Genomic DNA, 16,052 nt, shown 5'->3' with positions numbered 1-16,052 from the left:
AAAAAATCCAGGCCCAGATTACTTCACTGTCACATTCTAGCAAACATTTAAGAACAAAATAATATCCATTCTATACAAAATCTTCCAAAAACTAGGACAGGAAATAGTTCCTAACTTGTTTGAGGCCAGCATAACCCTGATACGCAAAGTAGACAAAAGTATCACAAAAAATAAAAACTATAAACCAACAACTTTCATGAACACAAATGCAAAATCCTTAACAAAATATAGCAAATTGAATCCAGCCATATATAAAAAGATTAATATATTGTGACCGTGTGAGATTTATCCCAGGAATGCAAGGTTGATACAACATTCCAAAATTCAATGTAATCCACCGTATTGATAGATAAAATTATGGGTTATGGAAGCCAGAAATTAAGGGAAGATTAAGAGCATGTTGTTATATCCTCGATATTTTAGGGGCCTGTGTCACCACCATGCACAACTCCAAAGCATCATTTTTATTGCAGTCATTGTATTCTACATGAATGATACCCCTGCCACAGTGCAATACAGTAATATTGCAAATGTATTAAATGGTTGCCCAAAAGGCAGTGAAACTTTGAGCTGGGCTAACATAAATAAAAGGTGCAGATGAAGAGATTTTATCTTTCAGACATTCCATATGGCCCTGTTCACACCACACCATAAATACTCTATTTAGTCCTGAATTCTGTACTTCCTAGGGTACCAACACATTTCACCAGAAAACCAATGCAATAATAGTGAAGTGTTCTAAACATCTCACGTGATGAGTTGAAAAAAACTGGAAATGTTTAACCTTCAAAAGAAAGGACCTAGGAAGCATATACTGAACTTTAATTATTTGCTTATACTCTAGAGCAGGGGTGGGCAAACTTTTTGACTCGAGGGCCACCTTAAACTGGACCGGAGGGCCGGAACAAAAGCATGGATGGAGTGTTTGTGTGAACTAATATAAATTCAAAGTAAACATCATTACATAAAAGGGTACGGTCTTTTTTTTTTTTTTAGTTTTATTCATTTCAAACGGGCCAGATCCGGCCCGTGGGCCGTAGTTTGCCCACGGCTGCTCTAGAGCAAGGGTCCTCAAACTACGGCCCACGGGCCACATGCAAATGCAAATATTGTATTTGTTCCCATTTTGTTTTTTACTTCAAATAGATATGTGCAGTGTGCATAGAAATTTGTTCATAGTGTTTTTTTTTTAAACTATAGTCCGGGCCCTCCAACGGTCTGAGGGACCAATGAACTGGCCCCCCCTGTTTTAAAAAAGTTTGAGGGACCCCTTGCCTTCTAGAAGGCCCAATGCACGGATTGGTCCAGGGCGTGTCTGGCCCTGTTCTCGCCCAGTCCCAATCAGGACCGGCTGGCCCGGGGAGGGACCGCAGGAGGTTGACCAACCCGGCAGGGACTGCGGGAGGGCTCCAGGATGTTTCTGGCCTGTCTCACCCAGTCCCAATTGGCCAGACCCCAGCAGCAAGCTAACCTACCAGTCGGAGTGTCTGCCCCCTGGTGGTCAGTGCGCGTCATAGCGACTGGTCGACCGATCAAACGAACAATCGGACACTTAGCATATTAGCTTTTATTATATAGGATACCCTGAAGACTGTCAATCCCCTGAGGGCAGAATTGATACCCTATTAATCTTTGTATTCCAAACACCTATCACTGATCCTGGAATCTGGTAAAAAGTACTCATAGTTATGAGGGGTTCAAGAACAGGAAATTCTAAACTTTAATAACAGAAATAAGAAAGCAGTTGCTCTGTAGTGAAGAAGGGAGAAAGAACTGATTAGAAGGGACAGGACAGCACTATTAAATTTTATAGCATAGCTTGTGTCCCTTTTCCTCATAGCTATAAACTTTGTATATTATTAACTGGGATTGGGCATGGGCCAATTCTTGATTGGTGTATACTAATTACAGATCTCCTAGTCTGGGAATCAATGAAACCTCTGGGTTTGACTCTGAAGGAAGTGTGGAAAGAACAATAGAGAGATAATCACAATACCCACTACCCCCACTTAACTAGCCAAATTACCCTGGTGATTAAATGAAGTAACACATATCATAGGAAGATGATTTCTCATGCCCAGAAATAGTATAAAAATATTAGCAATTACGTTAAATACTAGAGGCCCGGTGCACGAAATTCGTGCGTGGGTACGGTCCCTAGGCCTGGCCTGCAGTCAGGGCCATCTTCCCCAGCCCTGCCCCCCGCCACCACCCACACCCAGTTTCCCGTTCGCCATCAGGTGATGGGTGCCTGACGGCCGGGGGAAGGGACCAAGAGGTCGGCCGATCATGTCTGCTTGCCGGCCCCACCCCTGCCGCAGGTCACCCTCTGTGTGTGGGGCGACTGGCAGGAAAGGGGCCTTGGCCTGACGTCGCCTGCGTCCCCTGCCACCCATCCCCGGTTCCCCGTTCACCATCAGGCAATCAGAGCCTTCCAGCCTGGGAAAGGGACCAAGAGGTGGTCAGTGCACCTAATAGTGACTGGTCCAGCGGTCGTTCTGGTCATTCCACCATTAGGGTCAATTTGCATATTACCCTTTTATTATATAGGATTGGCAGAATTACATCTAAATAACAAATAATCTAAATTATAGAAGTACTGCTCTTTCAGTGAAAGATATAATCCTGGAAAACTCTTTGAAAATAAATTCCTGAAAGGCAATCAGATTTTCCAATAATTTAAATTATAATTTCAAAGAGTAACAGAAATGCCCCAAGTAAACTAAACAATTTATTGATAAATTAACTTTCAAACTCTTAGCAGACTATAGGAAAACACATGTTGCAAAGGAAGTACAGCCTGGTGAAATAAAAAGTTGAGGCATAGGAAAATATCCAATATACATAGTAACCTACAACCAGATGCAAACCCTCCTAAGGCTATAGGTTAACAAATGAAGATATCCTGTTCCTCTAAATAAAATATGTATCATATTCCTATCAGATTATAAAATGCACTTCGTTACAGTATAGGTCAGCGGTTCTCAACCTGTGGGTCGCGACCCCTTTGAGGGTCGAATGACCCTTTCACAGGGGTCGCCTAAGACCATCGGAAAACACATATATAATTATATATTGTTTTTGTGATTAATCACTATGCTTTAATTATGTTCAATTTGTAACAATGAAAATACATCCTGCATATCAGATATTTACATTACAATTCATAACAGTAGCAAAATTACAGTTATGAAGTAGCAACGAAAATAATTTTATGGTTGGGGGTCACCACAACATGAGGAACTGTATTAAAGGGTCACGGCATTAGGAAGGTTGAGAACCACTGGTATAGGTCCTTACCAAGTTAGGCTTCCCAGACTCAATTTTTATAAAACTGCACATTTACTTAACATATATATGAGATTATTGAGGCCTGATACGTATTTATGGGAATTTTAGAGTGGTTTTTTCACAAGTGGGAAATTAGTACACATTTATATAATAAAACTCCATTTAAACACAGTTACAGGTAAAATCAACCTTCCAATACCTAACAATTCCATAAAATAAAAACTAGCTATGGAAAAACCCAATTATAGTACTTTTGTCAACAATCATATTTTAAGAAGCTCTAATTCATATAGAAAAAAGAAATAATAAGAGAAATCTGCAAATATACAATGAAATTGTATACAGACCTTTTTTCAGGTGGGGTTTTTGAGATTCAGCAGATGCAGGAAATTGAGTTCTCTAAAATGAAAGAAGTCTATGTTAAAGCACTAGCCTAAATCTTGCAAACTTAAAGAAGCATTCAAATAACAATCAGTAGCTTTCCAATTAATCCATTAACTGCATACAGGTACAAAGGATTGTTCTGAATATAGTTTAAAAAACAAAGATCAAGCAAACTATTAGTAATGTAAAATGCATATTGATAATATAAAATACTTGTGTATTTATCATGTATAATTATATACAGGATAAAATGTGCACAAATAAATGTACTAAGTTCTTAGACACTACATATTAGTATTATACGTAATGCTATACTTCTCAGCAACCAAACCAAAAAAGTGATAACTTAAATAAAAGAGAGCTTATGAGTTAGAGCAGCAGCATTTGGAGCAGATATGAATATACCTTCTCAGAAGCTTCATAGGAGGGAAAGCAGTGACAAGGAAATTCTCATTTTTGCACAAAACTGGATGAATGGCTTCTACAGGGAGCCAGACTTCTGATATCCTATATAATAAAGAGCTAATATGCAAATGGTTGTCACGCCCTCACTCCATCACGCCATAAGGGCTCAGACACTCAACACTGGGGAGAGAGGATGGGGACCAGCCAGGCACAAATGAGCTCACAAAAGCAGAATGGGGACCAGCCAGTCTGCGGCCCGGGAGAGGAACAAGCCACCCGCCCCGCTTTCCCAGGCACCAGCGGCTACGCCTGCGCTTGCAGCCTGAGAAAGGGACAAGCCACCCGCCACATGGTCCCAGGTGCCAGCAGCTGTGCCTACACCTGCAGCCCGGGAGAGGGACAATCCGCATGCCCCACAATCCCCACGGTCCCAGGTGCCAGTGCTGCATCTGCACCTGCAGCCTGGGAGAGGGATAAGCCATCTGCCCTGTTGTCCCAGGCACCAGCGTCTGCAGCTGCAGCCCGGAAGAGGGACAAGCCGCCCGCCCCGCGGTCCCGGGCGTCGGGGGCTGCGGTCCGGGTGAAGCCGGTATGGGAGGGGAGAGGCGCATTCCAACTTAATCCTTCATGCTAGCTATTTCTTGGCCTGTTCCAGTTCAAGAATAACGAACTGACAACAGAACCCAGATACAACTCCCCACCTCACTCCTAGGCTAGACATGCCTGTGTCCACACAGCAGATCAGTGTGATATCCACTGACTGACAGCATGAAAGACTTGGGGTCTAGATGCCATGGAATTGCCATAGCCCTTGTTGCAGTCTTGTACTCTACATTTGGTTTTTCAATGAAGCTAAATAGCTTTTTTAAATAAAGACTTGAAACTCTAGTTTTCTACATCTTTTAGAGTGTACAGTACTTTACATAACTAAGTTCTATTAAAAGCTTTTGCCTATAAAATTTTTAAAAATTTTAAAAGGAAGCTTATGAGGTCATCTACACAGAAATTGTCTAGCACTCAATACTAGGAGGGAGTTCTTTTTAAGTAACACATCGTATTAAATAATATAATAGATAATATCTTACATTATAACTGCAAAAAACCTTCAAATGGATTTTCCTACCTCCTATGTTTTATATGATATGATATATGATATGAGCAAAAATAATGGCTGAAAATTTCCATAGGTAAAGAGACACGAATCTTCAGATTCTGGATCCTCAATCAATCCTGACCAGGTTAAATGAAAATAAAGCGACATTTAGATATATCACAGGGACCTGCACCAAAGACAATAAGAAGTTCTTAAAAGCAACCAAGAAGCACTGGCAGGTGTGGCTCAGCTGATTTGGCATCATCCCATGCACTGAAAGGTTGCAGGTTGGATTCCTAATCACAGCACATGCCCAAGTTTCAAGCTCAATCCCTAGTAGCGGGCGTGCAGGAGATAGTCAATCAATGTTCTGCTCTCATATCAATGTTTCTCTTTCTCCCTCTCCTTCCCCTCTCTCTAAAAGTCAATAAAAATATTAAAAAATAGCCCTAACCAGTTTGGCTCAGTGGATGGAGCGTCGGCCTGCGGACTGAAGGGTCCCAGGTTCGATTCCAGTCAAGGGCATGTACCTTGGTTGCGGGCACATACCCAGTGGGGAGTGTGCAGGAGGCAGCTGATCGGTGTTTCTCTCTCATCGATGTTTCTAGCTCTCTATCCCTCTCCCTTCCTCTCTGTAAAAAATCAATAAAATATATATTTTTAAATATATTAAAAAATAAAATACAACGAAAGAAAAACTTATCACCACATTACCTAAAAAGAAAGGATAATTAGATTGACAGCTAACTTCTCAATAATTAAAAATGGAAGACAGTATCACATTAAGACATTATAAGAATAACTACCAAGTATCCAGTACTAAGTAAAATAAATGCTAATCTAGATACAAAGTCAGCAAAAACTATGGCCTAAGGTCAAATCCAGCCTATTTTCAGAGAGTGAAAGAGAAAGGGAAAGACAGAGAGAAATATCGATGTGAGAGAAACACATCAATTGATTGCCTCCTGCACAAGCCTCAACCAGGGCCCGGGCCAGGGAGGAGCCTGCAACCGAGGTATGTACCCTTGACAGGAATTGAACCTGGGACCCTTCAGTCCGTAGGCCAATGCTCTATCCATTGAGCCAAACTGGCTAGGGCTCCAGCCTGTTTTTATAAAGCCCACAAACTAGCTGAGTGGTTTTTGCACTTTCTAAGGGTTAAAAAAATTAATATTTTATAACACATGAAAATTAGATAAAATTCAAACTTTGGTGTCTATCAACAAAATCTTCTGTCACATTCCTTTGTTAAGTTTATTCCTAAGTATCTTATTATTTTGTTGTTGCAACTGTAAGTGGGATTGTTTGTTTAGTTTCTCTCTCTGAGAATTCATTATTGATGTATAAAAAAAAGCCATTAGGTTGAATCGGCCCCGGTGAGGTCAGGACGGCCCCGGTGAGGTTGAAACGACCCTGGTGAGGTAGGGACGGCCCCGGTGAGGCTGAAACGGCCCCGGTGAGGTCGGGACGGCCCCGGTGAGGTTGGGACAGATAATGGGGACCAGTATAGACTGATGAACAGGGGTACATGCAGAGGCAGAGCAACATTGAACAGACTGTCAAACTATAGTGGGAAGCCTGGGGAGGGTTGGGGGGGGGATTAAGAGATCAACTGAAGGACTTATATGCATGCATATAAGAATAACCAATGGACACAAGACACGGGGGGACACGGGGGGGGGGGGGGAGTGAAATGTCAAGGGGGGTGGGGGTGTCAAGGGGGGTGGGGGGGAAGGAGACATATGTAATACTCTTTTTAATACTTTAAGAAATAAAAATTATTATTAAAAAATAAAATAAATTTTTAAAAAAAGCCATCGAGGGGAAATCAAAATGGTGGCATAGGTAAACGCCGGAAATTGCTGCCTCACACAACCACTTCAAAAATACAACTAAAAGACAAAACGGACATCATCCAGAACCACAGGAAGGCTGGCTGAGTGGAAATTCTACAACTAGAAGGAAAGAGAAAAGTACACTGAGACTCAGAGGAGGAGCGGAAGTAAAGTGCAGAGGTACAGAGGCGCAGGTGGAAAGGGCTGGCAACTGAGGACGCGGTTGTCTCTTTCAATCTGGAGGGAGTCTCAAGCTCCCAACTGCTCTGAACTCCAGTTCCGGGCGAGTCTCTGGGGACCCAGACTCATACAGGGAGAAACTGGACTGTCTGGCAGCGGGCAGGACTTGAGGGCGGCTTTCTCAGGTGCTTGCAGCGAGTACCGGGACACTAAGACCCGGGGCCTCTTAGGGCAGGGCTGAGGATCAGCCATAGCTGTCTGCTCCTCCCTGTTGATTCCCTGAGACTCCGCCCCACCCAAGCTGTGCGCAGAGGCTTTTGCATATGAATGACCTAGCCCTTTGCAACCTAAAATTACCTAACAAACTGCAGCTGGGTCAGAGAGACCCACAACATCTACAAGAAGGCCCAAGGCCCCACAGCAGCTTGCATTGCTTCACAGCTGGGCCTCATCTGGGCACCTCCAAACCCCAAACAAAGAAGAGGAATCTGCAGATCTCTCCGTAGCTCCTGCTGGGTAGCCTCAGGCAGAGGCTAAATTAGCACCTCCTTAGAGATCCAAGAGCCAGTGTACCCAGTGGTCAGAGTGAGACCATCCAGATTACAACTCCTCAGATACATAAAGGACACACTCAGGGGGCAGAATCAGTGAGCACCAAAGCCCCACTGAAGCAAGTCTTGCCCCAGGAGGGTGTCCCCAGCACAGAAGTTCTCTCACTGTAGACACAACTGATTTTCACAGCCAATTGGCCTGGAGGTCAATTCCTCCCAGTGATACCTAAAACAATCAAGGCTTAACTACAACAAGACTGTGCACAAAGCCCACAAAGGGGTGCACCAAGAGTGTCCACCTCAGGTAATTGGGGAGGCTGAGCTACTGGGCCCTATAGGACACCTGGCACAGAAAGCCACTCTATCAACAGAGGGAAGCAGCCAAAATGCAGAAACAAAGAAACAGGTCAAAAATGACAGAAATGGAGGAAAGCAAACTACTGGACATAGAGTAAAACTTATAAGGTTTTTCAAGAATTTTCTAGAAACCGCTGATAAATTTAGTGAGACCCTCGATAAATCTAGTGAGACCCTCGAGGATATGAAAAAGGACCAACTAGAAATTAAGCAGGTTTTTTTAAAATAAAGATTTAATTTTAAAAAAAAAGAAAGAAAAGGCATCTAAATTGGAAAGAAGGAAGTAAAACTGTCATTATTCGCAGATGACATGATGTTGTGCATAGATAACCCTAAAGACTCCACCAAAAACAAACGAACGAACAAAAAAACCTACTAGATTTAATAAATGAATTTGGCAATGTAGTGGAACGCAAAATCAACACCCAAAAATCGATGGCTTTTTTTTTAAACTGTATTTATTTTTTTATTTTTTTAAATTAAATCTTTATTGTTCAGATTATTACAGTTGTTCCTCTTTTTTTCCCCCCATAGCTCCCCTCCACCCGGTTCCCACCCTACCCTCTGCCCTCACCCCACCCCCACTGTCCTCATCCATAGGTGTACGATTTTTGTCCAGTCTCTTCTCGCACCCCCCACACCCTTCCCCCCCCCAGAATAGTCAGTCTACTCCCTTTCTATGCCCCTGATTCTATTATATTCACCAGTTTATTCTGTTCATCAGATTATTTATTCACTTGATTTTTAGATTCACTTGTTGATAGATGTGTATTTGTTGTTCATAATTTGTATCTTTACCTTTTTCTTCTTCCTCCTCTTCTTAAAGGATACCTTTCAGCATTTCATTTAATACTGATTTGGTGGTAATGAACTCCTTTAGCTTTTTCTTATCTGTGAAGCTCTTTATCTGACCTTCAATTCTGAATGATAGCTTTGCTGGGTAAAGTAATCTTGGTTGTAGGTTCTTGCTATTCATCACTTTGAATATTTGTTACCACTCCCTTCTGGCCTGCATAGTTTCTGTTGAGAAATCAGCTGACAGTTGTATGAGTACTCCCTTGTAGGTGACTGATTGTTTTTCTCTTGCTGCTTTTAAGATTCTTTGTCTTTAGCTCTTGGCATTTTAATTATGATGTGTCTTGGTGTGGTCCTCTTTGGATTCCTTTTGTTTGGGGTTCTCTGGGTTTCCTGGACTTATAAGTCTATTTCTTTGACCAGGTAGGGGAAGTTTACCTATGCCGCCATCTTGGTTTCTCCTTCTTTCTTTTTCTTGTCTGATCACTGTGACTAGGACTTCCAGTACTATCTATCTATATATAAAAGGCTAATATGCAGTGTCCCCTCAGGAGTTCGACCGGAAGACCAGGAGTTCAATCGCTCACTACGACATGTGCTGACCACCAGGGGGTGGCCCGGAACAAAGGAAGGCCCTTGCTGCAACCAGCAGCCAGGGAAGGAAGGCTCCAGCCAGCAGCCAAAGTAAGGCCCCAGCCAGCAGCCAGAAGGCCCCAATCGGCCCTGATCACCAGCCAGGCCTAGGGACCCTACCCATACACGAAATTACTGCACCATGCATCTAGTGTTGAATAAGAGTGGTGAAAGCAGACATGCCTGTCTTATTCCTGTTCTTAAAGGAAATGGTTTTCGTTTTTTGCCCATTGAGAATAATGTTCATTGGAAGTGTGTCATATATGCCCTTTATCATGTTGAGACATGCCCCCTCTATTCCCACTTTGCTGAGAGTTTTTATCAAAAAAGGGTGTTGGATTTTATTGAACGCTTCTTCTGCATCTATTGATATAATCATGTGATTTTTGTCTATCATTTTGTTTATGTGATGTATCACATTTATTGATATTGTACCAGCCTTGCATCCTGGAATAAATCCCACTTGGCCTTTTTAATATATTATTGGATCCAATTTGCTAATATTTTGTTGAGGATTTTAGCATCTATGTTCATCAGGGATATTGGTCTGTAATTCTCTTTCTTTGCAGTGTCTTTATCTGGTTTTGGAATTATATAATGCTGGCCTCATAAAAAGAGCTTGGAAGTGTTCCCTCCTCTTGGATTTTTTGGAATATTTTGAGGAGTACAGAGGTTAGTTCATCTTTGTATGTTTCTTAAAACTCCCCTGTGAAGCCATCCACACCCAGGCTTTCATTTGCTGGGAGTTTTTTTTATTACTGCTTCTATTTCATTAGTTGTTATTGGCCTATTCAGGTTTTCTGATTCTTCCTAATTCAGTTTTGGGAGATTGTATTTTTGTAGGAATTTGTCCCATTTAATCCACATTGTCCAGCTTGTTGGCATACAGTTGTTCATAGCATTTTCTTACAATTCTTAATATTTCTGTGGTGTCAGTGGCTACTTCTCCACTTTCATTTCTTATTTTATTTATTTGGGTCCTCTCTCTGTTTCTTGATGAGTCTGGCTAATGGTTTATCAATTTTGTTTATCCTTTCAAAGAACCAGTTCTTGGTTTCATTGATTTTTTTTTTTTTTAGTCTCTATGTTATTTATTTCTGCTCTAATCTTTATTATTTCCTTCCTTCTACTTTGGGCTTTTCTTGTTCTTTTTCTAGTTATTAGTTGCAGGGTGCCGGAAGCCAATTCCAGCATGTCATAATTGCAAGAGTTTCATCAAAAGGTTGATGGAACTTGGGGACTCAACAAGGGCTGAGTCACATATGTTATTGCCTGTTGGGAATGGCTAAAGGCATTTCCCCAAACCTGAAAAGGGATGACTGCTTGCTGCCAGACAGCTCAGGGCATCTTAATCTACATGTTATTGCCTCCTCCTGGCCAAACACCTGAACAGCCGTAGGCAAATTCTTCCAATCTGACAATGGATTCTGTACCTAACCCTACCCTTTGAGGTGTATATCTCCACCTTGCCTTAGGACAAATTGTGTTAATAAAAATCAAGGGGTCCTGAAACGAGGAGAACTTAATTCCTTTAACTAAGTCTTCTCTGACTCCCTATAATGCCTTTCAAAATTATGTTTCATCTCTGGACTCTTTATAAAGTTACACACAGCCTTCTCCAGATTTCCTGAATCCTTCTAGATGCTGGAAGAACCCTGGCAGCAGGGTTAGTTTATTATTAATATATCTTTTTTTTAGATAGGCCTGTAGTGCTATGAACTTCCCTCTCAGTACTGCTTTTGGTGGATCCCAGAGATTTTGGGTTGCTGTGTTCATTTTCATTTGTATCCAGAAAATTTTTCATTTCTTTCTTGATCTCATTGGTAACACATTCATTATTTAATAACATGCTACTTAGCCTCCATGTGTTTGAATGTTTTGGGGCGTTTTTATTGTAGCTGATTTCTAATTTCATTCCACTGTGATCTGAGACGATGCTTGATATAATTTCAATCTTCTTGAACTTGTAGAGACTTATTTTATGCCCTAACATGTGGTCTATCTTTGAGAATGAACCATGTGCACTTTAGAAGGATGTATATTTGCAACTTTGGGGTGAAATCTATATATATAAAAGGCTAATGTGCTAAGTGTCCTTCCCTCCATCCAGGTAATGATGTCACGTAGCAACACCCAGCTTCCTCTCCTAGCAATGACTAGCCTCCTTGCAGTTTCTTCAGCCCAGGAACACGACTTGCTTTATATCCAGGTGGAAACACTTTACACTGTAATCAAATGTCTGTGAAGCATTTTCCCATGCCTCATCTCATTTGATTTTCACAGAAGTCCTGGAGTAGGTAGATAGGAGACTCGATGGAATCCTATTTACTTTTCATTAGCCAGAAAACAGAGATTTAGAAGTTTAGAAACTTGACTTGACTGAAAAGAAGTAAGAAATGGTGGACCTTGAAAATGACTTCAGGTTTTCTCACTGCACAGAATATAGTCAAACATTGCTGCAGTTAAATATTTTACCCTTTGTTCTCCCTGCATCATCTACAATAATAATCTGCTTCGTGTTGATATTTAGTGCTGTGTTGCTGAAAATTACCTGAAAGAGAAATTGGGGTGCTTCAATGGGCTAGAAAAACTTTAGCTACATCAGAAAGCAGATCTAACTAAGCAAGTTTTACATATATATATTATGTTGCAAGTTTTACATATATATATTATGTTGCATATATATATAGCATGCTAAGTTGACTTGCGCATGCAAAGTACATATAAAGCTTTTGCTGGCGCCAATGGCACATGTGTGTTTCAATCTGTCATTGTTGATTGTGAATTTGGTTGACACTTCTTTTATAGAGAAAGGGCGAATAGTGATATTAAAATATTTCTTCTAATTAATTTCCTTTCAAAGTGCACAAATTCACACACAAGGCCACTAGTATTCTATAAATGTCAATTCAATCAATCTGATCCAGTGTGTCATTTAGAGTCACTGTTTCCTTAATTCTTTGTCTGGAAGATCTATCCAGTGAAGTCAGCGGGGTGTTAAAGTCTCCTACTATGACTGTACTGTTGTCGATCTCCCACTTAAAGTCCTCTAGAAGTTTTTTTATATAATTAGGTGCTCCTATATTGGGTGCATATGTTAACCACGGTTTTATCCACTTGTTGGATTGATCTCATTAGTATTTATAATGACCTTTGTTGTCCCTTATGATGGCATTCATTTTGAAGTCTATTTTGTCAGATATGAATACTGCTACCCCAGCTTTTTTTTTCATTTCCATTTGCATGAAAACTTTTTTTCCATCCCTTCACTCTCATCCTGTGTGAGTATTTCGTTCTGAAGTGGTCTCTTATAGACAGCATATAGTTGGGTCATGTTTTTGTATCCATTCAGCTACCATATGCCTTTTGATTGGAGCATTTAATCCATTTACATTTAGGGTTATTATTGAGAAGTACTTATTTATAGCCATTTTAATTCTGTATGGCTAGGTTTCTCTCTGTTTCTTCTTCTCAGCAATCCCTTACAGCAATCCCTTTAGCATTTCTTGTAATGCTGGCTTGGTGGTGATGAACTCCTTTAGCCTTTTTTTTGTCTGGGACGCTCTTTATTTGACCGTCTATTTTGAATGATAGCCTTGCTGGATACAGTAATCTTGGTCTCAAATCCTTGCTTTCCATTACCTTGAGTACTTCATGCCATTCCCTTCTGGCCTATATTTTCTGGTGAGAAATCAGGTGTTAGCCTTATGGGAACTCCTTTATAGGTAACAGTTTTCTTTTCTCTTGCTGCTTTTAAGATTCTCTCTGTCTTTAATTTTTGGCATTTTAATTATGATGTGTCTGGGCATGGGTCTGTTTTGGTTCTTCTTGTTTAGGACTCTGTGCCTCCTGAACTTGTGTGACTTTTTCCTTCACCAGGTTAAGAACGTTTTCTGCCATTATTTCTTCTTTTCTTTTAATATTTTTATTGATTTCAGAGAGGAGGTAGAGGAAGAGAGAGATAGAAACATCAATGATGAGAGAGAATCACTGATGAGCTGTCTCCTGCATGCCCCCCACTGGAGACTAAGCCTGCAACCTGGGCATGTGCCCTTGATAGGAATCGAACCTGGGACCCCTTAGTCCACAGGCCAACACTGTATCCACTGAGCCAAACCAGCTAGGGCTTTGCCATTATTTCTTCAAATATATACTCTATCCCTTCTACCTCTTCTGGCACACCTGCTATTCTAATATTGTTACGTTTCATGTTGTCCCACACAGCTCCCTTAAGCTGTCCTCTTGCTTTTCAATTGTTTTTTCTTTTTGGTTCTCTGATTGAGTGATTTTTTTCAACCCTATCTTCTAAGTCACTGATCCGACCCTCAGCTTCCCCTAATCTGCTGTGTATTCCTTCCAATGTGTTCTTTATTTATGCTATGTCATTCTTTATTTCCAACTGTTCTTCTTTCGTAGTTACTATATCTTTTCTCCTGCTGTTGAGCATCTTTACATCATTATTCTGAACTCTATATCAGATAAATTTCTTATCCCCATTTTATTTATCACTTCTTCTAGAGAATTGTCTTGTTCTTTCATTTGGGGATTGTTTTTTGTCTCCTCATTTTGTCTGCCTATTTGGGTTTGCCACTATGTATTAGGTAGATCTGCTATGCCTCTCAATCTCTAGTGCAGGACAGTGTCAAACACTGTTTCTGACTAATTAGATCAGGAAAAGACTCAAAGCCTCCAGAAACCAGCTCTGCCTACAGACATTGGATTCAGTCCTTGAGTAGCCCTCAGGCAATCATCCACAGGTGTGGCGAGTTTTTCCACAGGGTGAGGCAAGGTGTTTTCTAATAGGGTGGGTCAACTATCTTCCCCCTTGGCAAAACTACCAGGATAGCAACTGTCTTCATGAGAAAGATGCCATCCACAGCCTGAGGGTTTGACTAAGCACAAGAAACCAGAGTATCTGCCTTCTGAGCTCTAACTCCAGAGCCCCCAGTCCTGGCTTCTACTCACACAGCTCCAATCCACTCTGCCCTTCCTCTGCCTGAGCCCATGGTGAGTGGCTGCACACAGAATTTTCTGCATTGGCCCTTTAAGAAGGTGACTGCATTTCCAGCCATCTTTCCCTGGCAGACAGCAACCTTGCTGCTTTTCACAGCCAGAAGTTATGTGGGCACCTTTCTCAGTTCTGGTGCTCTCTGCTGGGGGGGCGGGGGGGTGTCCAGCTTGAGAATTAGACCCCAGAGTTCTCAGTGGTAACCCCCCATTGCTGAGATATCTCTCTGGAACTTCAGTTGCTGTCTGTGGAAGCCTGTCCAGCCCTTTCTCGCTTCCACCTTCCTACCAGTCTCTGTGTGGTCTGCACTTTCCATCCATGGTTATCAGGGTTCTCTCCAGCTAATCTTCAATTGATTATTCAGAATTTTTTTTGCATTTTAGTTGTAATTCCAGTTTGGTCCTGGGAGCATGTCTGTGTAGCATCCACTTACTCTGCCACCATTTTTAATACTAGACCATTTTCTTAAACTATCTACACTAATAAAAGAGAAAAATGGTAATTGGCGTATGACCGCTACCCTTCCCATTGGCTAATCAGCGTATCCTTATGCAAATTAACTGTCAGCCAAGATGGCGGCCGGCAGCCAGGCAGCTGGAAGCGAACATGAGGCTTGCTTGCTCCAGTGACTGCAGACTCCAACGTTCCCCGCCTGCGCTGCCAGCCTCTGAGCTGGCAGTTTGAAACATTCTAACAAATATAGCCGGCTGGGATCTCAGAGCTGAAGTTATACATTGTTTCGATTATAGAACGGCAAACAAACCAGCAGCGGAAGCCTCAGAGCTAGAGCCAGAGCTAAAGCTGGCCCAGAAGAAAAAAAAAAAAGAAAAAAAGGAGCGGTTGGGAGCTTCTGTCAATCGCCAGCCTTAAAGCAGCCCTCAGCCCCTCACCCAGACTGGCCAGGCACCCCAGTGGGGACCCCCCCCCTGAAGGGTGTGTGACCAGCTGCAAACAGCCATCATCTCCTCATCCAGGCTGGCCAGGCACCCAGTGGGGACCCCCACCCTGATCCAGGACACCTTCAGGGCAAACCAAGCGCCCCCCCAGGCCTCTATCCTATATAGTAAAAGGGTAATATGCCTCCCAGCACCGGGATCAGCGGACGGCGACGTCCCTGGATCTGATTTTCATGACATGGTTAAGGCGCCAATACCCCTGAACCACCTGCGGCTCTTGTGTAAAAGGTGTGGGGTCCCAACCCCCTTATCCGCCCTGTTTTTTGTTTAAAGGAGGTGGGCCCCCACCCCCTCCCCTCAGGCTCTTGGTTTGGGGGATAAGGGTTAAACCCTAAATCTCGCCAACTGCCGAACTGGAGGGATAATAGGGGGGGCCTCCACACCTCCCTTCGTCCCTGACCTTGTGTAAATAGAAGTAGGGCCTAATCACCGATACTCCCTGATTTTTGGTATAAATGATAGAACGAATCTCCCTTAGGGTCCTTTGCTTTTTATTAGGGGGGAATCCAATATTCATTTTTATTTTTGTTTTTCTTTAATTTAAGAGGAGAAGTGCCAAATACC

At 42.0% G+C, this 16,052-nt stretch overlaps 1 protein-coding gene across 1 annotated transcript in view; it reads right to left on the bottom strand.

Moving 5' to 3' along the window:
* Positions 1 to 16,052, bottom strand: part of BBS4 (Bardet-Biedl syndrome 4) — a 74,991-nt gene that overhangs the window by 49,843 nt on the left and 9,096 nt on the right. The window contains exon 2 of the mRNA XM_014455009.2: positions 3,639 to 3,690. Within this exon, the coding sequence (XP_014310495.1) occupies positions 3,639 to 3,690 (52 nt within the window). The remainder of the gene's footprint in view (positions 1 to 3,638; positions 3,691 to 16,052) is intronic.

This window comes from Myotis lucifugus, unplaced genomic scaffold (assembly GCF_000147115.1).
Source record: "Myotis lucifugus unplaced genomic scaffold, Myoluc2.0 scaffold_41, whole genome shotgun sequence".
NCBI classification, from domain to species: Eukaryota; Metazoa; Chordata; class Mammalia; order Chiroptera; family Vespertilionidae; genus Myotis; species Myotis lucifugus.
The sequence above is the reverse complement of the archived record's forward strand: the minus strand, read 5'-3'. Positions and strand labels throughout refer to the sequence as shown.